General features: G+C 49.2%; 1 protein-coding gene across 2 annotated transcripts; it reads right to left on the bottom strand.

The window, feature by feature from the left end:
• Nucleotides 1-10,491: 10,491 nt before the first annotated feature.
• RNF122 (ring finger protein 122) lies at nucleotides 10,492-26,359 on the bottom strand. Of its 2 annotated transcripts, none has more exons than XM_004758272.3 (6): nucleotides 25,886-26,359; nucleotides 20,540-20,696; nucleotides 14,314-14,359; nucleotides 13,997-14,038; nucleotides 12,091-12,173; nucleotides 10,492-11,925 (listed from the first exon to the last, which is right to left on the bottom strand). In XM_004758272.3, exons 1-6 carry the CDS (start codon nucleotides 25,908-25,910, stop codon nucleotides 11,811-11,813), a joined length of 468 nt encoding a protein of 155 aa, XP_004758329.1. In that variant the 5' UTR covers nucleotides 25,911-26,359; the 3' UTR covers nucleotides 10,492-11,810. The 2 variants fall into 2 exon arrangements, with proteins under 2 accessions (XP_004758329.1, XP_012914749.1); XM_013059295.2 differs by lacking the exon at nucleotides 25,886-26,359 and adding an exon at nucleotides 25,045-25,856.
• Between the last annotated feature and the right edge of the window lie 406 nt (nucleotides 26,360-26,765).

The raw sequence follows: 26,765 nt of genomic DNA, 5'->3' as shown, positions 1-26,765 counted from the left end.
TGGGGAAAAGGAGGGAGAGAAGAAGCTGGGGAGCTTAGCAGAACAAAAACACAGAAAGAACAGACTGGCCACACCGTTTTACGAAGCACAGATGTGACCATGTGTACCCACGTAAAATTCTGTATGAATGAGATGATGGCCAGGGAGATTAATTTATTAACTATTTCCTTTAAGGAGAAATGAAAGAATGCAATAAATTCCAGAGATTTGGTGGCTCAACCTTTCGCCCGCATCTCCCAGGTTTTCTGAGACCATACAACTGCCGATGTGAGGTGAAGTCTCCCTCCTCAGGGGAAACAAAAATAAGGGGAAGTCGCGGCGCCGGGGTGGCTCAGTGGGTTAAGCCTCTGCCTTCGGCTCAGGTCATGATCCCAGGGTCCTGGCATGGAGCCGGGCATTGGGCTCTCTGCTCAGCAGGGAGCCTGCTTCCCCTCTCTCTCTCTCTGCCTCTTTGCCTACTTGTGATCTCTCTCTCTCTGCCAAATAAAAATTTTTTTTAAAAAATGAGGGGAAGTAAAAAACAAGTGTTTGCTCCCTTCCCTTCTCTGAAGAGTAAAAACTGACGTGTTTAGAACAAGACAGTCTTTGCAGCTCTGTCTTTCAGGGTTCACGTGGTCTCGGCATGGTTAATAATAGAATTGAGAACACACTGGAAGGTAATTACTGCTTTGCAGCAAAGCCACTTTTCTGATTACGGGCCAACTGGAAAAATGAGAGCCCAATATTTACAACCCCTGAATGCCTACAGAGAATGAGGTGACCACTATATCCTTTTGCCTGCGAGGCTACAAAAGATTTAACATAACGAAGGCTGGTTTGGGTGAAAAGAGTATACTAATTATTTGGAAGGTTCTCATGTTTGTAGGATTTGTAGGGTAAGCTCCGAACGGCTTTTAATGAACCAGAATTCTTTGAAGCAGCGTAATAAAGAGAGCTATAAACAAAAGAATCTTGTAAACATAGAATACCCACCAGAATAATGAAAGTCAGAGCCACGTTGAAAATTTGACTCAAGGAGTCAGGTCTCACTGTGCTGTAAATCCACATCTCCAGGACACCTTTCTCCCTCCTAAATGTCTAGGTTCTCTTAGCTTCTTTTTCATATCTGTGCTGTCAGCTTCATATTTCTACACATGTTTTTTATTAGGACGGCGTATGATCTAAGCCCCTCTTACCCAGAGGCTGTTCCTTCCACAGGGACTGGGCTCCTGCTGACTGTGTGTCTTTGAGTACCTCATTCCAATGGCATTCCCTTCCTGTGCCCTAATCATTCCCACTGGTGCCCCAAAGGGCTCACTCCGTTCCACTGTTCGAACGTTCTCCCTGACGCCATGCCCCTCTGCGCAGCAAACGTCTGAAGACAGAAACCCAAATAACAAACCCACCCGTGTTGCCTCTCTCTCTCCCCACCTGTCTCGCTTAGAAATTTCTTATGGGATGCTTGCTCCTCTGGCTCTCTCCTGAGGTTTGAAAGCTATGGAACAGCTCTCCTCTGTTTTTGAAAATGTCATTGAAGAAACAAGACCACGTGTCTGTGTAAAAAGGACCAAAGCTCTGGATTTGGCAGATTGCTGATTCTTGCTGTCATCAAATTTTCCCCTGTCTCCCCTATTTCCTATAGTGAGATTGTCAGACAGAGAGGCAGGGTGAAGTGTGGGATCAGCCTCGGGGGCAGGGCTGTGTGCTTCTGATTCTGTCACTGAAGGCACCTGGTGATTTCCCAATTTCACTGGGGAGAGTGCCATCTGCATTAAAGTTCCCTCACTACCAATCTTTCCTCTGATAGTTCAATACAGTTGGTACAGGAATACAGAAAAGGCTTGATTCTTCCTCTTGCAAAGTTTTAGAATGAGTTTAGTGCTCTAGGATCCTTCAGTGGAAACCTGGTATTTTGCTGTTGTTAGTTTCATAGGATCTCAAGGAATTTTATAGATTTGATGAGTTTCATTCTATTATTATTTTCACACTCAAATTGTTCTTTCTCTTGCCAAAGGGAGGCTTTTTTTTTTTTTTTAAGATTTATTTTAGGGTGTTGCCTGGGTGGCTCAGTGGGTTAAGCCTCTGCCTTTGGCTCAGGTCATGATCCCAGGATCCTGGAAGAGAGCCGGGCATTGGGCTCTCTGCTCAGCAGGGAGCCTGCCTCCCCTCTCTCTCCCTGCCTCTCTGCCTACTTGTGATCTCTATCAAATAAATAAATAAAATCTTAAAAAAAAAAAAGATTTATTTTAGGGGGGTGCCTGGGTGGCTCAGTGGGTTAAGCCTCTGCCTTCAGCTCAGGTCATGATCTCAGAGTCCTGGGATCAAGCCCCGCATCCCCTGCATCGGGTTCTCTGCTCAGCAGGGAGCCTGCTTTCCACCCCCTCTCTGCCTGCCTGTCTGCCTACTTGTTATCTGTCAAATAAATAAATCTTAAAAAAAAGATTTATTTATTTTAGAGAGAATAAGAGAGAGAGCATAGGTGTGCGTACTTGTGTGAGTCAGGGAAGGGGCAGAGGGAGAGGGAGAGAAGCGAACTCCCTCCCTGTGAAGCAGCAGGGAACCCAACATGGGCTCCTCCCCAGTCTCCAGCTCATGACCCTGAGATCATGACCTGAGCCTAGATTAAGAGTCAGACACTTAACCATCTGAGTTGCCCTGTTGCCTCTGGCCAAAAAAAATCTTTAATTTTTTTTTAATAGTCTAATTTTTATTTTTCTAAAAGACTTCATTTATTTTGACAGAGATCACAAGCAGGCAGAGAGAGAGAGAAGCAGACTCCCTGCTGAGCAGAAAGCCCCGTGTGGGGCTCGATCCCAGGACTCTGGGATCATGATCTGAGCCAAAGCCAGAGGCTTTAACCCACTGAGCCACCCAGGCATCCCTTAAATACAGTCTAATTTTTATTTTATTTTTTTTTTAAGATTTTATTTATTTATTTGACAGACAGAGATCACAAGTAGGCAGAGAAGCAGGCAGAGAGAAAGGGGGAAGCAGGCTCCCCGCCGAGCAGACAGCCCAATGTGGGACTCAATCCCAGGACCCTGAGATCATGCCTGGAGCCGAAGGCAGAGGCCCCAACCCACTGAGCCACTCAGGCGCCCCTACAGTCTAATTTTTAGAGCAGTTTTAGGTTCAGGGCAAAACTGAGCAAAAGATACAGATTTCCTGTATATCCATTGTCCCTCCTCCACTTCCTCCCCCTCACACACATTCGAGGCCAACGGGAATCTTTTCATTTTGGCTCCTGTATCTTTCTGACATGACCAGTAGTCTTGGATTTCTTCCTTGCTTTCTAGAATGGCAAGACTGAATCAACCATTCAGGAGCCCTGTCTCCTTCTAAGGGGAAATGCTATTTAAAGGCTATAATCCAAACCATGGGATGCCGTTCCTCCTGACCTTTTTTTTTTCCCCCTTATTTTAGGTTTTCAGGCTCAGCAGACACATCTAGGAAAAATGTATTCTTGAGAAAATAAAAATAAATCATGTGTTCATATTGAGATTTCCAATTGAAATTAAGACATCAGGCTTCTACTTTGAAAGTATTAGACCTCTCTTTCACTGAAAATCTTTTCCTACAACATTAACAATTACTTCTTTGCTTTATCCTCAATCTACACAAAGTTATTTAAGGAGAAGTATTATCACTAAAGATTACTGAACACGATTGAAGATTTCTTTGCTATTATTTCCTGCCTTTTGGATATACTAGTACATAATTACAATCAAATGCTATGGGTCAAGCCACCTGAAAATTTTTTTTCTTTAAAAAAAATTTTTTTGGAAGATTTTGCTTATTTATTTGACAGAAAGAGACAGCAAGAGAGGGAACACAAGCAGGGGGAGTGCGAGAGGAAGAAGCAGGCTCCCCGCTGAGCAGACTTTTCACATAGTCCCCTTATTTGGGGGTCTAAGTCCCTACTGCTTCACAAACAAAAATGGCTTATATTTGAATATGACTTTGAGTCTGTTTTAAGCATGCTTTTATGTACTCTTTTTATTTTTTAAATTTAAATTCAATTATTTAACATAGAATGTACTCTTGGTTTCTGAGATAGACTTCTTGACCACACTCTGGAGGCAGTTACCACTAGCTCCATTTTACAGAGGAGAAAGGTGAGGCCTCACTACAGAACCAGGCCAAGTCTCCCACATAACTGGAGACAGAGCTGCGTTTAAAACCCATTTTGGGGGGGCACCTGCTTGTCTCAGTGGGTTAAAGCCTCTGCCTTGGGCTCAGGCTATGATCTCAGTCCTGGGATCGAGCCCTGCATCTGGCTCTCTGCTCATGGGGGAGCCTGCTTCCTCCTCTCTCTCTCTCTCAGCCTGCCTTTCTGCCTACTTGTGATCTCTCTCTGTCAAATAAATACATAAAATCTTAAAAAAAAAAAAAACAACATACCCAGGGGTGTCTGGGTGACTCAGTAGGTTAAGCTTCTGCCTTCCGCTCAGGTCATAATCTCAGGGTCCCAGGACCCCCACATAGGGCTCTCTGCTCAGTGGGGAGCCTGCTTTCTCCTCTCTCTGCCTACTTGTGATCTCTCTCTGTCAAATAAATACATAAAATCTTTAAAAAAAAAACAAACCAACACCCATTTTTTGTTTATTCCACACATAAATTAGCCTCATAATGAGGAGCAGCAAGGAAGGTACCCCTGATCTAAAAAGTCACAGTTCATTAACTATAAACCTTCTGTTTCTCAAATACTGAGCCTGCCCCCCCACTGTAAAACTAATAATTATCAACAAAAAACATTCATTGAAAACTTCTCTCTGTACGCTTGTACTCGCTTCATGCATTTCTCTCTAAACCCAACTAAAGGGAATTCTGTTGTATTCTAGAGCCATGTCTCACTTTAACAAAAACTGATTTTATATGAAGATTTTAGGGTTTCAAAGTTCAGAAATTAACAAATGAAAAAGTCCTCAGCCCTCATTTTCAAGACTTTTTTAGCCCTAAAAAGACTCAAACATAGAATTCCCTTAAATGATGAAATCCACCTGACACATTTAAGGCAATTATTCATTTCAATGTGCGCCATTACCAGAACATCTAGAGATGCCTGTAAGTGCATTGCCTGTTTCTCAGTCTAAATGGATCAATCTCTAATCTTCAGACTTGTAATGAATTTGCTAGATTACTGACTTTACTATATCTTCAGCATTTAATAAAGGAGTAATCTGCTGCCTTGCAGAGTAATTAACTTGAGGCCATTACATTCTAACCACAAAGAAATGCAGATTTCCCCCTCTTCTGCATTCTTCTTTTCAAAAAAGGTTGCTCAAAGTGGTATTTAAAAGATAATTCTAGCTTGCTAAATTTAGGGTGTGGAAAAAGTCCAAAATGAGAATATTCCACGGGTAATTGTGCAAGAAATGTTAATATGTGCGGGAAGAGGAGAGTGTCCTATACTCCGGATGCATTTCTCCCCTCCCCGTTTCTTTTTCCCTCACCACCAGCATAAAACTGAGCAAGGTTAAAAGTTACCAGAGGCAGTGAAAAACACTTTACTCATCTCATTTTAAATATAAAATGATTTCATAGCTGAGTAATTTCTAAAACCATCCTGACGTCAGAGCTTCCCTTCAGAATTTATCAGCAAGTTATCAGAAAGTGCCAGTCTTTGTATTCAAGACAGATTTCTGGTCATTCTCAGTTCACTTGCAAACACAGAAGCGGACTGTAAACTTTAATACAGCAAGTGTCCCGGTATCGAAGTTTGCTTTCAAATGCATTAAAAAAATACATTGATTATGGATAAATGGATGTGGATAAATGGATGGATAGGGGATAAAACAAATGCAACAAAATGTTCATTGTGCCATGCAAGTGGTTCTCCCTATACTTGAACCTGAAAAGGAAAGTGATGGTGGGTCCCAAGGTGAATGTGGACGGTCACCTTAGCTCCCAGGTAGCAGCCAAAAAGGATGTCAGTGGAGGAAGCTCTGTGGGTTCCTGGACAAGCAGGACTCCTGACACCTCAGCAAGCTTCCCACACTGCAGACTAGGCACCAGGGATGACAGACGTGGGGTCTTTGGGGCCCAGAGAACAGACAGATCAGTTGTTTCATAGCGAGTACAGAGGACGGGGTATGGGGGGCGATCTGCATTAAGATTCTAAGGCTCATGAACAATTTGGAGAGGAAGGCAAACAATCTATACAGGAAGAGGAGGAGAAATTTGGTGGCTCAGAGTCAAAGGCAACTGGAAGGTAAGAAAACTATTTCTGGAGTGACTGGGTCTGTGATGGAGGTTCACGCTTGCAAGGCAATGTTGGAGCCCACCACTAAATTGTTTGCCCCTCCTCTTTATTCATCCAGATTTGAAACACTCCAGTTCCTTCCTCATAGAATTTTTATAGCATCTGTTTTTTCTGCAGACATAAAGGTCTGAGTAAAATGATCCAACAGAGATTTGGTGAATACTGAAGGCGGCAGAGAGGATGACTCCCTGGCCGGGGTACAGGAACACTACTGTATTTTGGATTTGTTTGGATTTCTCTCGACTTACGCCCAGCTGGACATCCACTGTTCTTCCAAATCAGCTTCCCTCCACTGAAGCAAACCTGGGTTTTCCTTTCATTGGGTTTGGATGTACCGGCCCCGCTCACATTGCATTGTGCCTTTAAAGTCATCGTGGATTCTCTTCCTGTCTTGGAGGGTATCAGCCACCTTCTTGAGACTTAATGAGCATATATAAATATTAAACCCTTAGAAACCCAGAGCTGGCCACCGGGGGATCTCACACCATCGTCTGGGTCAAAACCCTTAGTAACTGATGTATCTTTTGAACCATTCATGATGATCACGGCCCATCAGGAGTGTTCGGCAGTAATGTCATATGAGTAGGCTGTGATGAGGAAAAAAGGCAGGAGACAAAAGGAACGAGGGAGGGAGAAGACAGGTGAGAAAAATGTGCTGAGATACAGCAGTGGTGGAGACAGACAAAGACCGTGAAGTGCACCAGGAGCCACCAAAGATGGCTACTTGTGCTCCTGGGGCTGAACGTTTTCCCTTCTACAGAGCACAGCCCTGGCTTATTGCTGAGACTGTCATTTGGGACAGAAGCAGAAGCCATGTCAAAGCACAAAGGGGATATGGATCATATCCCCCCCCCCCCCCCCCCGCCATACACAGTATGTCAGCTTTGGTGTTTTTTTTTAAGACTTTTTATTTTTTTAAAGATTTTATTTATTTGATAGAGCGTGAGAGCACAAGCAGGGGGAGCTGCCAGAGAGAGGGAGAAGCAGACTCCTTGCTGAGCAGGGAGCCTGGATGCAGAGATCATGACCTGAGCCAAAGGTGGATGCTTAACCATCTGAGCCACCCAGGCGCCCCAGTATGCCAGTTTATTAAAGGAAGAGTTATATGGGCATGATTTCTTAAAAAGTAGGACCAGTAGGAATCCAGTGCTGTAGATGGTCTGGGGTCCGAGCCATGGTAAGCAGCTTGATTTTCTTCCCATGAATGGCGTTGGTCATTCATCAGCCCACATGACTGGTCACCATAGACCTTTTTGTCTCCAACTGGATCCCATCCATCGCTCTGAATCTGTGCATAGGACTTTGGCAAATTCACCCGAAGTGAGTGAGTGACACACGGTTAAGGGCATTCGTGTTATTCTGACACCCGGAGAAGCAGAAGAGGGTGGCAGAATGGAAGATACCGGCTGTCGGGGGTGCGTGAGCACGGCCTAACTGCGGAGGCAGAAAAGGCTCCAGTGAGAGTAGGAAAAGGCCCAGTGGGCAATGAGTGACTTTGAGTTGGAAATGGTGGACCAGATGGAAGTGACGCAGAACAGGAATGTGCCATTCTTTGGGGCACCCGTTGTCCCAATCTATTTAAGTCCCTGACTTTCAAATTTTGCTCTGAGCCTCTCATTATAATTTTTCATTGTAAATGGCGGATCCACAGAAGATTCTTTTAAAGAAATTATCTGGGGCGCCTGGGTGGCTCAGTTGGTTAAGCAATTGACTTTGGCTCAGGTCCTGATCCCAGCATTCCGGGATGGAGTCCCACATCGGGTTCCCTGCTCAGTGGGGAGTCTGCATCTCCCTTTCCTTCGTTCTCCCCCTGCTTTTGCATGTGTTCTCTCTTGCTCACTCTCTGTCAAATAAATAAATCTTCAAAAATAAAATAAAAGAAGCCAGCTATTGTGGAGTTTAAAAATACCTGGGGCACCTGGGTGGCTCAGTGGGTTAAGCCTCTGCCTTCGGCTCAGGTCATGATCTCCAGGTGCTGGGATCAAGTCCTGCATTGGGTTCTCTGCTCAGTGGGGAGCCTGCCCCCTCCCCGCCCCACCTGCTTTCTCTGCATATTTGTGATCTCTGTCAAATAAACAAATAAAATCTTAAAAAAAAAAAAAAATCCATGGTTCTAGCTAATGGTAAGCTCACAAATCACTTGACAATAACCTGGGGCTTTTTTCTTCCATGATGGCATCAGCCCAGGAGCTAACTAACAAGCACCTTCTGCTTTGAGTATCTTCATGGAGGGCAGTCTGCCTCCACAGAGGGGTAAATACAGGAAGGAAAGCAAAATGTATTTTGTAAAAGAACTTGGTGGGTAAGTGGTCATTATCTTCAGATTGTTTGGTGCTTGCTTACCACGGATCACTGAAGTTAGGATCCTGGTATATATCATTATCTCTCAGCTTCCTTTAGTTTTTGCTTTATTATTATTATTATTATTATTTTGTATTTTATTTATCTGAGAGAGAGAGATAGACAGAGAGAATGAGAGAGAGCACAAGCAGAGAGGAAAGGGAGAAGCAGGCTCCCTGCTAAGCAGAGAGCCTGATGCAGGGCTCTATCCCCAGACTCCGGGATCATGACCTGAGCCAAAGGCAGAGGCTTAACCGACTGAGCCACCCAGGTGCCCCTGATTTTTTTTAAAGGCAATCTCTATGCCCAACATGGGGCTTGAACTTACAACCCCAAAATCGAGAGTCGCATGTTCTACCAACATGTGCCCCTGTTTTTACTCTTTGAAACATGATCAGGATGCAAACGCTTCCTCAGTAATGGGAGCTCTACACACACTGGAGTTGCCTCTGAACATTTTGTGCACAAAGGCATTAGCTTAGCTTCCAAATGGGACTCGGCTCTTTTAAAAATCCCAATCTAAAGGAACTTCTGGATTCTCGCTCTACCAAGTTCCAGGCTCCTGGCCCCACACGGGATGGCCTCACCCCCAGCCTTTCTCCACATGAACGTTAGGACTTATGTGCCCTCTTAACCAACCCACCAGGCTGGTTAACCCTTTAGTGCTTTTGTCCAGGTCACTCCTGCAGGACTCAGTTCCAGTATCATCCCCCTTGCTGTCACTTCCACACCAGTTGAGCCCAGAGTCTTGCCCCATGAGCTGACTCACACCAGAAACACCGTGCTTACACCCTTTCCAAAGGCAAGGGCCGTCCTGCCTTCCAGCACCCAGCCCCCGTGGGCACGTGCCCTAGAAACACAACACTGAGAAACAGGACCACACTCATGACAGTGTACTGGGGACCAGTGACTATTTACCTTGTGATTGCTTACTGTCGTTCCTCTCTGATCAGCGGTAGCAGTTTTTCCCTTCCTGTGCACTGTTCTACCGGGCTGGCTCGAAGCACTGCAAGCAATCCAAGGCATGTTCACCGTCATTCCAACTTCAGGACAATGCTATTCGAGTCTGCGAACGTGGACATTTTAGTACCAACATTTTAACTGGAATATGCCAACGCTGAAGAGGAGGGGACGGCGGTGTGGAAGTTTGTAGATAGACCCCTGGTTTCCCCCTCATCCCTGCACTGAAGCTGGCCAGACTAGAGGAAGAACTGGGGTCCCTGATGAAGTCAAGACCAGACTCTGTAGGGTTGGCAGCAGCGAGGGGGCTGAGGCTTTAAGGGGTGGGAGTTAGTCCTCAGAGTGTGGAAGAAGTCTTTGGGCAAAGGACCCCACCAAGACAGGGGCTGACCACTTCCCTAGGACAGGCTGGTGCTCCGGCCTCATTGGTCCATCGGACACGAGCACAAACTGTACCAGCAGCCTCCATGGCACCATCACAGAGGTGAGAGCCCATCACACCTACCCTTCAGGCCCAGCTCCTTTGGGTACATGGGCAGCTCTCACCCATCGGTGGCCCCACCACCACACTCCACTTTGCTCAATATTCCTACTGTGCCCAGGACCCCGGGCTTGCTTCCTGGGATGACCATTGGCCACTGCGCTGGGCAACCATGGCCCACCTGCTCCATACTCACGATGGCCAAGAAAATTGTCCCCGGCCCTTCCGGTACATTTTGCATATCCATTCTTGATTCCATACTCCCTGGAGACGTTCGAGAGTGACACTGGAGCACGCGGGTTACAAGATCTGAGCACATAAATGTGGTGATGCCACTCTTGAGATGTTAGTGCAGGAGGGTAGCATGCGTCCGTGATGGTCAGCAAGGTGAGAAAAAAGTTTAATAAGGGAAAGATCAAGCTTCTGTGTCGCAACCTGGACCATGAGTGGTGGCAAAAACACAATTGTGTGAATTTCATGTCGGATTTTATTAATTTCAAGTCTTACTGATCTTGGCATTCAAACACACGTCACGGTGGCATACATCACGCCTTTCTTGAAGCCAGGCTCATTCAGCTGATTTCTAGAATATTTTTAATCAGGCCTTAAAGTACACGGATATTAGTCCTATGGCATACAGGTAGTAACCCGATTTCCATTTTTTTAAGATTTGGGAACCTCTGGGCATGAGTTCTGAGTACGGGGAAGTGAGAAGCAGCAGTAAGAGAACTTTGTTTCCTTTGCTGGCAGAAAAGGGCCAAGAGACACAGGCCGCAACCACAGGCAGAAAGTTAGAGAACTTGTTATTAAATTTAATTTTCTTTAAATACACACCTTTGTCCCACCCTCACCTACTCCGGGGTGGGGGAGAGAAAACCCCACCCCCTCCATTCAGGGGTTCCATGTATAAAGCCTGAGATGGTGAGGAGGAAGTATAAAAATCCTATTTACAGAGGGGAAGAAGGTACCTGCCGCTACCTTAATTAACCTTCGGACACCCCCAGCCCCAGGCCCCTTTTGCTCCTTTAGAAAAAGCCCCTGCGAATTCATCTGAGTGTAGAACAAGCCCTTCCTCTCGAGGGGCGCTCAAACCCCAACACGGAATCGGAAGCTCTGAGATTAACCGAGGAAGAGAGTGAACGGATAGCACCACAGATCCCAGCAGAGGGAAGGCCTCTGCCCTCCGTTACCCCGCAGTCAGCAGGCCTGCGGGCCAGCCTTGATCTCCACAGGCCCCATGTAAACATTGACTTTCATTTTTCTATGTCCCTGCTCTTCCTGACTTCCTACAGAGCCTCCCTTCCCTTCCGCGGGAGGCACTTGGTTCCTTGATGGCTCCTTCCTCCCCTCCGCACCTTCCTAGGCAAGGGTCAAGAGGGGAGGGAGGTTCCAGGTGGGGCACGGCCCATCGTATCCCTCCTCTGAGGTCAGGGCAGCCTGTCCTCCTAAGGGGAACCCTCAGGGGGTGAAGGCCAAGTGCTGAGCCAGGTAAGGATGGACGGCTTTTTCCCCAGCAGGGACAGGCAGGGAGTCGATCCAGTATCAGGATACAGTGTCCTTTATGGGTGACGCCATTAGTTCCGAGCAGCAGGGAAGGCGGCTTCAGGAGGCCGAAAGGTGGGGCAACTCTGGTCTCACCCTGACGGTGGGGGACCAGCCTGCATTAGCGCCCCTTCAGAGAAGCAGGTCAGTCCCCACCCAGCAGTCTTGTTCACAGCAGCTGTGCAGAGGGACCAGGCACCCGGGAGGCAACGGGTCTTCTCCAGGTCTTGGTGCAGAGGCCAACACTCACACCAGCTCATCCAACAGGATCCCGATGCTCTGAGTGGCCTCGGAGGGCCCGGCGATGGGCTTGTTACACATCGGGCAGACACAGCGTACTTCCAACCACTTCACCAGACACCTGTGGGCAGAAGACGACGCTGGCCGGTTCGGTCCATCTCAGAGAGCCCAGCTGCTTCTGGGAACATCTCTGTCCCTGCCCCCGCCCAACCCCTCCAGCTTGCCTGGTGTCCTGACAGGATGTAGGGCATCCCTGGATAACGCATGCCCCACAGCGGACACTTACTTCCGGTGAAAGGCATGTTGGCACGGGAGCACACCGAGCTCATCCTTGCCCTTGAAGTCTTCCAGACAGACTGCACAGGTCTGCTGCGGGGAGAAGGGGGCGGTGTTGAGAGGAGACTGGAGAAGAACCACACTCACCCATCAGCTCATCCCCACCCAGGGAAACCAGGCTGTGGCCGCTTCCTCATCAGCCACTGAAACTTGAGTCAGAGGGTAGCCGTGAACCACACATGCTTCCTGGACCAAATGAAGGTGAAATTAAAAGTTTAGGGCGTGGGGTGTCTGGGTGGCTCAGTGGGTTAAAGCCTCTGCCTTCAGCGCAGGCCATGATCCCAGGGTCCTGGGATCGAGCCCCACATCGGGCTCTCTGCTCAGCAGGGAGCCTGCTTCCCTTCCTCTCTCTCTGCCTGCCTCTCTGCCTACTTGTGATCTCTGTCAAATAAATAAAATCTTTAAAAAAAAAAAGTTTAGTTCCTCAGTTGCACCGGCGCCATTTCAAGGACTCAGCAGCTGCAATGTGACTAGAGCAGCTCCCACACTGGGCTGTGCAGATGCCGGACATTTCTATCCTCACAGAAACTTCCATTGACCAGTACTGTTTTAGAAGAGTATTTTTTAATCCTTTCTCACCTAGTACATTTGGCAAGGGGGGCATGTATCACTAACTTGAGGTAAGGATGGGGACGTGGTGTTCGGTTAATACTCTTTGAATCCAGAGAGGGTGGTTGGGTTATGGACACTGGGGAGGGTAGGTACTATGGTGAGTGCTATTAAGTGTGTAACCCTGATGATTCATAGACCTGTACCCCTGGGGCTAATAATGCATTATATGTTAAATTTAAAAATTTTTTAAAAAATGAATGAGAAGACAATAAAATAAAATAAATATTCTTTGAATCCAGCTTTTTGTCATTATATATCAACACCTCAGAGCTGAACTCTTCCTCTCAAGGGGGGCTCAGGAAATACCCCAATTTGCTGAGATGTAACAGCAGGCATCAAAAAGAGGGATGAGGGGCACCTGTGTACCTCGGCTGGTTAAGTGTCTGCCTTCAGCTCAGGTCATGATCTCAGGGTCCTGGGATCGAGCCCCGCATTGGGCTCCCTGCTCAGCAAAGAGGCTACTTACCCCACTCCCCTGCCACTTGTAAGGGAAAAAAAAAAAAAAAAAAGAGGCTGTCTCGTGTGAGCAATACCTGTGGATCCTTCTGGGTCCCAGACAACCAGACACACCCTGTGCACAAGTGTCTGTGGTTACGGATGGAAGCCTCGAGAGAGAAGTTACGTGATCTCAGGGACACAAGCAGGACAGGAAGAGGAAACGGCCTCCTGAAGAGTCCGTGTGAAGACACCCAAGGCCTTGCTCTACTGGCTGGCGGGGGAGGACCGTGGGGATGGATACCCGTGTCAGCTCCAGTGCTGGCTCAGGCAGGGTGCACGGACGGGGGTAAAAGGGAGGGAGGCTGGACTCTCCGCGGCATGGAGTGCTGGGCCCGCCCTCCTCCTCAGCACTTACGCAGAGCAGCCTTCCCGGGGGCCACACATCGCCACCACTCAAACCCTTCTATGACCCCTTTAGATCATCTGCCTGCACCAGTTCCAGACCTCGTGAATTCCACATACAGATTACTTACTGGGATGAGTCCCATTTATTTGGTCCAAGGAGAGATGAAGACAGGGGTTGAAAGTTCCTGAAAGGGGAACCCCTTTGGGTCTCCTCCCTCCTTGGGAACTCTGTATCGTCATGTTGCTATCCCTCAATCAACCTTGCTTTACTGACCACCAAGATAATGATGACGATAATAGCAATAATAATAAAGTTCCTGAGGGCCTAGACTGAGAGATGGAGAAGGTGCCATCTGCCTTGCCAGCTGGGCCCTTCCCGCATGCTGCCCCAGCGTGCTTACCCCATATAACTGCAACTTCTTCGCATCTCCTTTAAGCACCACCTGGGAAGACAGAGCGAAGCCACAGGGTCAGAAGAGCCAACTACAGGGGCCAGGTGCTCTCAACCAAAGAAGGGAGTCAGGTGTCCTGGGTCCCGTGTCCCCGTCACCGCCCCCCACCCCCACCCCCCGCAACAGTAGGGTCTTCCTCTCCCTCTGGCGTAGGGCGAGGGCGCCTCAGGCACTGCCTGGGACAAGCCAGACAGGAGGACTGTACAAAGCCTCAGCTTCCACAGGAGCAGACAGGAAAAGTCTCAGGGAATGAGGTTGCACTTTACCTCCTTATAGCCGTATCGCTCACTCTGGGCCTGGTTCCGGAGTTTGCTGGGGGAGAAAGAGAAGGGGAGAGAAGAGGCTATTGCTACGCCTTGCAACAAAGAGAGCCATTCAGAGTAGGAGAGGCAGGCAGGCTGCGTGGGCTGTTCCTCTTGGGCTGGGAAGCTGCTCGTCACGGGGCTGTCTCATCCCAGAGATGCCACGGAGTGTGGTCCGGACCCAGGCAGGTCACCCAGAGGGGATTAAAGAAAGACCAACGATCTTTGTCAGGCCCAGCAGCCTCAACACTTACTGGCAGGTCCCACAGACGGGAGAATCCTGGCAGAGCACAATCTGGCAGATTTATTCATTCCTACTCCCTGCTGTTTCCCAGTACCTCGGTTTATTTAGGCTCCCCAAGTCTACAGATCATCAAGCTGCTTAGTGAGTACACAGGAGTTGGATGGTCTTAAAAGGGGTCCCGCCATTAAGCCAGGGCGGCAGGATATAAATAAGTCTGTTGACCCTGGGGAATTTTTTGAGCCGGTGGCCTACATAAAACCTAACACAGCCAAGAAGTGTGTAAACCTGGTGATTCACAGACCTGTACCCCTGGAGCTAGTGATACATTATAGGTTTATAAAAAAATTAAATGTTTAAAAAAACAAACAAACAAATATATACAAACAAATATATATATGTAAACAACAACTAGCAACCAAAAAAACAAACAAACCAAAAAAACCAAAAAAACAAAACCCTTACACAGCCAAAACACAGCACTGTCCCCAGCGTCAAGCCCACAGTAGTTACAGACGACTTGCTCTGTGTCCACCCCTATTAACATACACATGTACACTGAGAAAGGTTCCTTTCTACAGAGGAGGAAAACAGAAGCCCAAAAAAGTTAAATAACTTGCCCAAGCCCCACAGGTAGTTGGCAGCATGAGTGGGTTTGAACCAAAGTCTACCAGATGACAGAGCCTAAGCTCTCTCGGACACATACTGTGGCCAGTTTCCCCTACTACACGGGACACGCCATTGTCCTGAGAAGGATACCAAGGATACCAGGCCACTTGGGAAACACTTGTTTGTCCCCAAGGCCACAACTGATGGCTGGGACCGTGATTATGCATTATTATTATTATTATTACACTGTCTTATTTGCAGTGAAAGAAACTTTCTAAATTTAGCAGGTAGCACTAGGTCTTTCTATAAGTGGGAACTCGGTGGGGCTTGCTTCTACCCCAGATCTGGGTTATTGGAAGGAAATATCAGAAGCTCATCTGGGTATAATAGGTGTTGCAGACTCTAGCCGAAGGACCAAAGCCAGCTGACCACTTGTTTTATAGGGCCTGGGGGTGAAGACTGGTTTTTATTCTTCAGTGATGGAAAGTAGAAATCAAAAGAATATTTCATGTCATGTGAAAAATATATGAAACTCAAATTTCCATGTCCATAAAATTTTATTTGAGCACAACTATGCTCATAATTTCCCTATTGTCTATGGCTGCTTTTGCCCAGGAGAGTGGAGTTATTGAGAGAGACTGGATGACTTCCAAAGCCCCAGATAATTCGTCCTTTTGCAGAATAAGAGTGCTGATCTGAGTTAGAGGAAGAGAATTTCAAATCGTGAGCCACAACCAAAAGGCGTTGAGAGAAGATGCTCTTTCCGTAGACAGTGTGGAGAAGCTGAATTGTAGCCAGAACAGGGGAAGGTGTAAAATGTGGGGCAGAGCAGAGCCGTGCCCAAGGGTCAGACCTAGATCGGGCTGCCAGCTCCTCCACTGTTCCTAACATTAGTCAGGGGGCCTGGAGAGGCTCTAGGCCCAGAACCTCTTAAGATCTCCAGTCTAGGGGGACTGAGTGGCTCAGTCAGTTGAGCACCCGAATCCTGGGTTTCAGCTCAGGTCATGCATGATCTCAGGCTGGTGAGACTGAGCCCCAGTGGGCTCTCTGCTCAGCACGGAGTCTGTTTGGGATTCCTTCCCTCTTCCCTCTTTGTCCTGCCCCCTGCACTCTCCTCTCTCTTCTTCTAAAAATAAGTAAAATCTTGGGCACCTGGGTGGCCCAGTCGGTTAAGTGGCTGCCTTGGGCTCAGGTCATGATCCCAGGGTCCTGGGATCGAGCCCCGCATCAGGCTCCCTGCTCAGTGGGGAGCCTGCTTCTCCCCTACTTGTGTGCTCTGTCAAATAATCTTTCTTTTCTTTTCTTTTAGATTTTATTTATTTATTTGACAGACAGAGACCACAAGTAGGCAGAGAGGCAGGCAGAGAGAGAGAGAGAGGGAAGCAGGCTCCCTGCTGAGCAGAGAGCCCGATGTGGGACTCAATCCCAGGACCCTGAGACCATGACCTGAGCTGAAGGCAGTGGCTTAACCCACTGAGCCACCCAGGCGCCCTCAAATAATCTTTAAAAAAAATGAATAAATAAAATCTTAAAACAAAAAAACAACTCCAGTCCACGGGTGCCTTGCTTGCTCAGTGGAAAATGTGACTCTGACCTCAGGGTTCTGAGTTTGAGCTCCAAGTCAGGTGTGGAGATTACTTAAAAATAAAATCTAGGGGTGTCTGAGTGGCTCAGTCATTAAGCGTCTGCCTTCAGCTCAGGTCCTGATTGAGATAGAGCCTCACATCAGGCTCCCTGCTTGGTGGGAAGCCTGCTTCTCCCACTCCCCGTGCTTCTGTTCCCTCTCTCGCTGCGTCTCTGTCAAATAAATAAATAAAATCTAAAAAAAAAAAAAAAAAAAAAAAAAAAAAAAAAACTCCAGTCCAGGTGGGGTCCCACACCACAGGACTAAGGTGGCCAACAGCAGCACATCTCCTAGAGAGTTTCTGGTCATGAGAGGTTTGAACCAAAGGCTTAGCCAGGACTCCCAGTATCCCAGCCTTAACTTTTTTGCAGGGAACTCCTTAGTCCAGGAAAGTCTTTCATATGCAGGGCTCTGGGTCCCACCTCCAAAGAAGGCCCCCCCCTCCCCACCGGCCTGGATGCCTCCAAAGCCTAAAGGAACAACTGTTAGCTGGCTTCCAGGGATGGAAGCTGGGGAAGGAAGAAGTGTTCCCATTACCAAAGTGCTCGTGGCCGCCTTCGGAAGGAAGACAGTGCTGACCAGCTATGCAGCAGAGTCCATAAGGAAGTGGTGAGAAGCCTGCTTTGTAACTCGGAGAACGGGGGACGGCTCACGTCTCATGTGTCCCACCGCCTTACCTGCCCCGTGGCTCCTTTCTGCTTGTTTCACGGGATGTGCGGGGTGCCCCCCCCAATCCCTTCTGTCTGCCTGGCTCCACTTAATGGTCACTGTCAAGGACCCTCCAGGAGCAGGCAGGACCCCCCCTTCCCGAGCCCAGCACCACCAGAACTCCTTTACCCTGCATGGAGATTTCTGGAAAGGGAAGGTATACATTGTGAGGAGATGGGGGGGGGGGGGAGGTTGCAAGGGAAACAAAGCAAAAGACAACCCCTCCCCCGCCAACCCGGGCCATCCCAGCAGAGGATGTAGTGCCAGCAACTTTGGACAGGTGGCCTTCTCAGCTGTCCGGTGAGCAAAGCTACTAAAAATACTCAGATTTCAATGAGACCATTTCTAGCCAGGCCGAGGGGGCTCTCCCTGGCTTCTTTTCCCTTTTGGAACAAACAATGCAACCAGGTCCTGAAAATAATTGCCCCTTTCCTGCCTATTTGTACTTCACTGGCCCCTCCATCCTGCGCAGGGCAGAGGTCAGCTCTTGGGGACCGAGGGAGAAGGAGCGAGGGGGAGCCGGGGAGTGGAGGCTGGTGTTGGCCAATGAGCTCACCAGGTGGAGAGCAGGGGTCATGGGCCTATTTTGGCTGTGGAGGAAACGGAGAAGCAGCGAGAGGAAGTGGTTCTGTGCTTGTGTGTCTTTCTATATATAGACACCCACAGGCTGCCACACAGCAGCGAGCCTCTGGAGCCATGAGACGCCGGGGTCAGCTGGCTTCGGGCAGGCTGCAGAACAGAAGGTGGGGTGACAGAAGGGACAGGTGGTGCCAAGCGGCCCGCAGTCAGGAAGGCTTTTGGTATCATGTGGTTATTGCTCGGTTTTGCCTCCAGCCGGCCAAAAATAAGTCAGCGAGACCCGGCTCCCCGGCCTGTCCTTCTGGGGGACCCCGATCTAGCAGGAAGGGGGTGCTGAGGGATGCCACAGCTGCTCCTCCACTTCCCATTCAAGGCATTAGCACTCTGAGAAGGCGAATGTCTCGAATCTGAAAGGCTCGAGCCAATGGCCACCAGGCTAGCCCACTCCACTTCTGGATCTTCCCAGACTTAAGACCTTGGGCAAACCCTTCACTGCCTGAGCCTGAGCAGGAATTTCCTCATTTACAAAGTGGGCCAATATATATGCAGGGCAGGGGCGGGGGGCGGGGCACAAAACACCAGTCACACCGTAGCACAGAGAAGACACTACCAAGTGTTAAAACGGTAGTTAAAAACCAAGGTCACACCTATCCTATTAGTGGCAGAATTAGGAAATGAACCCTGGTCACCCACTTCCTGGCCCTGGGGTTTTTTCTAGATTTTCTTTCAGCTGAACCCCTCTGCAGCGTGGGTGTGTACCAGATAGGGCTGTTTTTTGCAGACTCCTCCCCCAGCAGGATACATAAACCTTTGATATTTGGTAGGTCTCCGTCTTCAGTCTCCGGGGAACTGCATGAATTGCTTGGTGTGGGGAGATGGGGGTGGCTGGTGGTCAGGAAGCCAGAAAGTTTAAGGAAGAAAATATAGGCTTTGAGGAAGGGAAATGCAGGACAGAGAGCTACTAGAAAAGCTGCCCTCATTCCCACTTGTGCAAATTGTAGACTCAACTATACGAAGAGAGAGAAAATAAACCACTACCCTCTCTGCATACACTTGTAAGTAGGAAACTCCAGTCCCAGGAACTTTATGAAGTTCTGAGAAAGAAGTGGCTGACTGGGGGCACTCAGGGCACTTCCCCTTTTATAGAGGAAGCTCTTATTGCCTCAGGAATACGGAGGAGTGTCTGCGTTCCCCCTCACGTCCCTCCAGGTGAAGCACTCAGACCCACCAAGACATCTCAGTAGGGAGCTTGAACTCCTTCTTTCCTTCAACTTAATTTAAATGATTTGGTAAGGGGCGCCTGGGTGGCTCAGTGAGTTGGGCCTCTGCCTTCAGCTCAGGTCGTGATCTCAGGGTCCTGGGATTGAACCCCGGGCTCTCTGCTCAGTGGGGAGCCTGCTTCCCCCTCTCTCTCTGCCTGCCTCTCTGCCTACTTGTGATCTCGCTCTCTGTCAAATAAATAAATACAATCTTTAATAAATAAATAAAAATAATTTGGTAAGACTCTAGCTGATAGTTACTCAGCCCTTTGGTCAAGTGTGAGTGTGTGCGCATGCCCGCTGTTGGGGGAGGGCGTAGTTATCACAATGGCCCCAAGGCCCACGAGGGTGCTCAGGGATGCTCCACACTCCCCAGTGGGCAAGACAGTCCCATACAATGAGGGAACTGTTAATACCAAGAGCCTGCCCTTGTCAGAAACACTACTTTAATTTCCACTCTAAATACCAGTCATGCCCCAAATTTTTGGTAGAAAACCAGCCACCAGTTCCCATGTCTCTCAACAGGAGGTGAAGAAACAGTTCCTGGAGTTTGGGAAGCCTCAGGAGCCCCTGTCACACTCAAGTCCTTCCCTGGATCTCTACGTAGTAAGAAAAAGTGACGTTTTAAGGGTTTTTTTTTTTGGGGGGGGGGATTTGGGCTTTTCTCCCCCACCACTATAAAAAAATAAGAGCTTACCAGAGAGAATAAACAACCAGCTCCCCAGACATGAGCTTGCTAATATTAGCATCTGGAGGGCTGACAACAGGATTTCCCAGGAGGGCAGAGGAACATACCAGTGGTGCGACCGAGGGCCACCTAGCCCTGGCTACCCAGAGTTGTGAGCGGGGAGTGGAGACACAGTGAAGGGACAGACTCATGAGACTACTTGGTCCGATAGTCATCCTAGGCCACCCTAGGATAAGAGGCCAAGAGGTGCGCTGCAGCCCAACCAACGGTGACCTTACATGTACTGGGACAACTTGACTTGAAAATAGAAACAGCGGGCCTCAGGGGCCCAGGGAAGGGCAGGCTAGGCCCTGTGTCCTCAGAGGAGGGGCCCCAAGGGGAAGCCAGGGACTCTGCTGAGGGAGCCTCACTCGGCTCACCCCAACCCCTGGCCACCTTCTCCCTGCCTGCCGGCCCCAGAGGCCACCCAGGGTGCCACCCACCTGATAAAATAGCAGCAGAAGATGAGGCTGAGCATGAAGACGAAGATGCCTGTGCCGAAGATGACCATGTAGATGTTGAGAGGCAGGTCCTGGAAACTGATGGGTGGCATGGAGCAGGACTTGTTGGTACTAACCAGTCCCAGGCCACAGAAACACCCTGCAAAGAAAGCGAGAGGGAAAAGGTTATGGCTGGAGATGGACCACCAGGGCTGATGGTGCTCGGTCGGCCAGGATGGAAAAAGGAAATGGCAGGCTCTGGGCTCCTCAACATCTCTGCCGCAGAGGCTGAACTCTACACCCCAGCTCTAACGCGGAGCAGCCGTGGCATCTTGGGTAAGTCAGTCATCTGCCATCTGCGAAATGGGAGAGCACACCTAGTACTTCAAACCTCATCTCCACCCAGGGAATCAAGGATTCAGAGTCAATGGAAGACTTGATCCCATCAGCAAGAAGCTCCCAGAAAGCCACAGAAAAATGCGGAGTCCGGGGTGACAAAATGGGTATTTGGGTGGCAACCCTGCCTCTCCCTACAGAGGTGACCTTTAAGATCTTACCTATCTATGCTTCCCTTTGTCATTTAAAAACAAGCAAAAACAAAGAGGACCAAAGTGGGCGAGTAAAAACTACCCTTTGTAAATTGCAAGGTGCGGCTGCAAAGGTCATTTGTCATTAGGAAGCCACCTGCTTCAGCTGACAAGCTGCACCAGGACCAGAATAGAAACTGTTCATCCCAAGGGTGGGCCCACTGTTCCAGAAAGTGGTAGGGGATGCCGCTTATTTTGACTGGCCACTTTCCCCTTTTCTACTCAAAGCTTCGATGCGTAGTTTCCATAGTGACACTGGCATCGGTTGCAAAATCTTGTAAGAAATGCAAAAATCTCAGGCCCACCCTGAACAAAATGAATCAGAATCCACATTTTAATTAGGTCCTTGGGAGATTCCTACACCTGCTGTGTGGGAAACACTGACCCGTCACTAGCCTCGTCCCCCAGTCGGGGAAATCCCGACTGGCCTACTGATCTCCCCTTCCCCTTGCCAGGGTTTGGTGTGGAGGTAGGTATGTTGACAGGGCTCTGGCCAGAAACAGAGCAAAGTTCTGCCGGACAAGGAGAACAGTCCCATCTTCCTGAGACAACTGGAATGGTGACAGCCGACTTACGGCTGGACGAGAAGGCTTTTCAATATAAAGCCAAGGGCGGAGGGTGACAGAAGGGACAGGGGAAGAGGAGACAAGAGTATGGCAGTTACTGCTGGGTGAGCCAATCCCGGAGCCGCTCTCTATTTGGGGAGTACTCGTTTTGAGAATTAGTAAATTTCCTGTAATGTTTAACGATAGGAAAAAAATACATACAGGATATAAACAATAAGCTGGGTAGAATGTTCTGTCCTGCGACCAGGACAAAATATAGCGATCCAAAAGGCAAGCACAATAAAATTCTTGGATTTCAGCAAGTGTGGAGACCAGAAAACTGGTTGTCTACCATAAACCTGCTACATCCCAAGCGAATTCTCAGGCTACCAATCTAATCTTTGTAATGCCACTGTGAAACTTACTTTCCCTCTCAGCAAGAAAGAAAGAATCATTATTAAATAAGCTCTCTTAACTTTAAGCAGCTAAGAAGGCTTGTATCCAAAGTCCTCCGTACTCAAAGTCTTCAACATGGGTTTTAAGCACTGGCCTGACCTCTTGGTTGAGAGCCAGAACCCATAAATATACTTCAGAACTCTAGATTATAATTTCCAGGGCTGCCACAACTCAGAAGACTGGTTTAAAGGACTGGAAGTCAATTCTGACATCCTACATCTCATGTCTTGTCATCCCCTACATCAATCTGGTGACCCTATCATGAGCCTCCCTTCAAAGCTCTTTCAGATGGGCCCAATTCTATTGCAAGTCTCTGTCCCCGACTCGTCATTGATGTCTGGTCCGTCCTCTAATTTAGCCCATCATGTTATTTCCCAGGCTCATGACTGGCTTCCAGGCTTCCTAACCCCACACACCCTGGGCCTCTTCAACCTCCCCAGCTCACCACCTTAAGGAATCACCCACTATGGACCTCCTTTTTTTTTTTTTTTTTTTAAGATTTTATTTATTTATTTGTGAGAGGTACAGATAGTGAGAGACAGCAGGAGCAGGGAGGAGAGAGAGAGAGGCAGGCTCCCTGGTGAGCAGGGAGCCATATGCAGAGATCAATCCCAGGATCCTGAGATCATGACCTGAGCAGAAGCCAGATGCTTAACGACTGAGCCCCAGGCTCAGTCCCCTCCATCTCACTATTTCTTGTCCTTAACCTGCCTCCAGACCTTTGCTCAAGCAACTTTTTCCCTGTCCAAAACTCCATCTCCCTTCTGGAAGTCCACCGGGTCTAGTCCTCATGACATCCCAGGGAGCCTTCTCTTCCTTTGAATTCTACAGGGCTCACAGCCTGCACCACCAGCCTGCATTCTGGCTCTCGCATACTCCAATGCTGTTCCAAGCATCAACTTAACCGAACTCAAATACGGACTATAGGACAAACACCATGCCAGATATTGAATATGAAAAAGCAAAGAAGGACTGGATGATTTTTACTGTGAAGGGAACAAAGACAACCCAAAGGCTTTCACTGTACCAAGGAAGGCACAGCAGTAGAGGTGGGAGTACAGTCCTGAAATCAGAAGGAAACAGTTCTAACCAGCCTGAGCACTCCTAAGTCTGCGTGAAGTCTGAGGATGGCAGACTTGGACTCGTGCATACTCTCCAGTGCCTCGCCTAGCGTTTGGCATGTTTTCAATTAACTAGTTGACAGATAAATAACTCCTGATTTTCAAGACAACCTGGTACCCTTGGGAAAGGCTCCCATTTCAAAGCAAGGAGAGTGATACTTGGGAAAATTGCCCAGAAACTGCCCTCAGCTAATGAATGACCGGTCAACCAACAAGTATTATTGAGGGCCTGATTTATGCACTGACCTGTACATTGTGGGAAAACAAAAAACAGAAGAAGTAGTTCTTGTTCTGAAATACTTTGTTGAAAAGATTAATTAGCTCTTAACCTTGCTATGTTGAACAGGAAGCCCTGGCTTCTAGGCTCCCTACTTCAGCAACAACTGATGTCCTAACAGCATCTAACCCCAATCCCAATCCATCCTGGCTCTCCATGCACGTTTTATGAGCTGGATCCTGGTTATCTTCAGGGTCCCAAAGAACCTCATTGGTTTCCTGTCCTGTGGGCCTTTGATCAGTTTACCTTGACCATCTTAGCTCTTCTTGTCAGAAGAAGGCTTCTGAGAGAGGCTTTCCCTGGGCTTCCAGGAATGAGTCAGTGAGCTTGTGACTTTATGTGATAAAAAGATATAGGTGAGAAAGGGCGCCTGGGTGGCTCCGTGGGTTAAAGCCTCTGCCTTCGGCTCAGGTCATGATCCCAGGGTCCTGGGACCGAGCCCCCCATCCGGCTCTCTGCTCAGCGGGGAGCCTGCTTCCCTTTCTCTCTCTCTGCCTGCCTCTCTGCCTACTTGGGATCTCTCTCTCTCTCTGTGTCAAATAAAATAAATAAAATCTTTAAAAAAAAAAAAAAGATATAGGTGAGAAGAACTTCCTAGCCAAGGAGATGGTACATTTAGTTATATCTGAAGATAAATGGTATGTTTCCTTATAATTAAACATAAATGGTAAAGACACATACTGGCCAAAAGGTGTAGCAGGAGTCATTTTTCCCTTCAACTTGTAAGGACAGAATACCAACCCCAGGAAACAGAGACTCCAAATACTGCCCCCACCTCCCCAACAAAGGGATGAGGGAAGGGACTGCTTCCTCCTTGGAGTCAAAGAACAGGATCTATCAGTCACTTTAAGTGACAAGAAAAAGCAGCAAGCCCTCTGCTGGTCTAACAACCCCACATGAAATAGGAGTGCCAGCCACCTTGGTTCTTAAGCCTCTGTTCCATTGTCTCAGCTGACCTATGAAAGCTGTGACATCAGAAGGTCTCATCTCGGTGGTGCGCAGGCTGGGAGCTGGAATGACGTCAAGAGAAGGGCTGGCCAAGAAAGACCAGTGGGTCTGGGAAATGCTTCCCCTTCCCAGCCAACGGGAATCTTTCCCAGATGCTGGGATGCACCGGCCGGCCTCACCCCCATCCTCCGCCCCCTGTCCCTCAATGCCCGCCTATCACACACAGCTCGGTTCATTTTCAGGAAATTAGATCCTACCAGCAAGAGGAAGAGGGGGATGGGGGCCGCTCATACACATGCTGTCCAAACCAGGCCTTAAAACAAAAGCCGTTTGAAAGAATTCATCCAAGATCTGGCAGGGGTCTGCTCTCAAGGGTATTTTCTGTTGTTGTTTTTTTTTTTCTTTCTTTCTTTCTTTTCTAACTAGCCAGCCTACCATGCTTAGATAAGGCCAGCTGCAGCACCCCCCCATTCCCGCCCCACTTCTCCAGAAACTCCAATCTTGGAACAACGCGGTCAAAACACCAAAGTTACTGGAAGGTACTAGTATCCAATACCAATACCTTTTAACTGACCTGCAACGAAAGGCCCTCCTTTAAGGTAGCATGGGTGGAGTCAGCCCCAAGCCCAATCTGTATCACCTGAAAAGTCAAAAAGCCTCAGGTGAGGTGGATTTAGCATCCCTCCAGGCCTGGGAGGGAGGAGTGACTGGATAAGTAGGTGCGGCCACCACCCCGGCTCCAGAGCGGGTACAGCAGCCCAGCCTTGGGGCCAAGAGAGCACGGCTCCCGCCGGCCTGGCCCTGCACCCAAAGGTACCAGGACGCCGAGACATCTGCAAGGCTTTATCAAGCAATAAAGACATGCTCTTGAACCCGTCGTCCTCCACAAGCACAAAGCCCATAGCAGCCAGCGAGAAGCCAACAAAGACACGTAGGAAGCCGCCCCCGCGCCCCGTCCCGCATGCTGCATTGTATACATATTTAAAATAGCCTGCAAAGTTCCAGGCCGGGAACTTGAGCTCCCTCTAGGAGATCCCAACCCAAGCCCGGATTTAATTCTCCTCCGACAACCACAACAAAGACCAGAGTTTGAGCGCACAAAGGCAAGGGAAGGGGGTAGATGAGCGAAGCCGCCACACAAAGGCCGCGAACCCCTCAGCTCCCATGCCCCCCGCTCGCCGCACGTTCTGAGACGGTCCCCGGCCTGGAGTTAAACCTGATTTTTTTTTTTTTTTTCAAATTCCGCGCTGTGCAGAACCGAGTTGGGCGCCAGGACGCTTGCTCGCCCGTCCCATTTCATGAGAAACTTAGCTCAAGAGGAAGAGCGCGAGCTCTCGGTCTGATCTCAAGCCTTGCGCCCGACCTCGTCTGCAGCCCGCCCAGCGTCCGCTCGCCCTCCCGGCCCGCGGACTCACCGTTACACCACTGGAATGGGTGCATCAATGAACTCTCGGCTGGCTTCCTCCGGCGAACGAAGGCAGGCGGCGGGTAGGGCAGGCGGGGTGGGCGCACCGGCTTTCGGGGCCGCAGGAGGTGCCGGTGTCGTCCGCGGCAGCCGCCTTTCTGGAGAAGTCGAACTCTCTCCGGAGTCGGGGGTTTGGGCTTGAATGGTTTTAGAGCAACAAAGAGGGAAAAGGAGAAAACAGAAAGTCCCCTGGATCAGCACACCACAGAGGAAATGCAGGAAGGGGCCCCGGGCTGGGGGAGATGCAGGGCGCTGCAGAACAGGTTGGGGGCGCCCAGTTCGCAGAGGCAGTCGGCCCGCCGAGGAGGGAAAAAGCTTCAGCAGGAAGCTGGGCTCGGGATCCTTGGCGCGAAGGTGAGCCGCCGGGACTCCGAAACTGACACGGGCAGCGCACACCCCCCCTCCATTTTACTCCCCCCGGGAAACTCCGCCCCGCGCTCGTCACCCGCCCTCCGGCCAATGAGAGCCTTCCTGCTGGCCCCGGGTCTGCTCTGCTGGCCCGCCCCCCTCCTAAGGGAGAGCATCTTTGCGCCTTGGGCGCCTCGGGCTTCACCTTCCCAGTCCTCCGGAAACTTAACTCCAAACAGAAGCAAGTTGCGGGGTGCGTCGCTCGGGGTGCGCGGGGTCCAGCCTCCTCCACCGAGGACCTGGAGGGAACGGAACAATAAGTGCCACATTGTTTCCCGCCTGCAGAGCTGTTACTGTTTCGCATTTCCACGGCTCTCTGAGAAGCCGGTTCTAGGGAGGGGTTGGTTACATTTCTGCTCGGTGGGCAAGGACTTGGTCCTGGGTGGCGGCTAGCGCGCTCCTTGCTCGCAGCGAAAGGGGGA

This window comes from Mustela putorius, unplaced genomic scaffold (assembly GCF_011764305.1).
Source record: "Mustela putorius furo isolate JIRA1106 unplaced genomic scaffold, ASM1176430v1.1 tig00003976_pilon_pilon_pilon, whole genome shotgun sequence".
Classification (NCBI taxonomy): domain Eukaryota; kingdom Metazoa; phylum Chordata; class Mammalia; order Carnivora; family Mustelidae; genus Mustela; species Mustela putorius.
This window is presented reverse-complemented; position numbering and strand designations above follow the sequence as displayed.

What these genes read in the sequence shown, in the direction of transcription:
- RNF122 (XM_004758272.3), bottom strand. Translation starts at nt 25,910, where the DNA reads ATGCACCCATTCCAGTGGTGTAACG. An exon ending in CCCATTCCAGTGGTGTAACG is followed by an intron (nt 20,697 to 25,885) that starts GTGAGTCCGCGG and finishes CTTTCTTTGCAG; the next exon opens with GGTGTTTCTGTGGCCTGGGA. An exon ending in CAACATGCCTTTCACCGGAA is followed by an intron (nt 11,926 to 12,090) that starts GTAAGTGTCCGC and finishes TTCTGCCCACAG; the next exon opens with GTGTCTGGTGAAGTGGTTGG.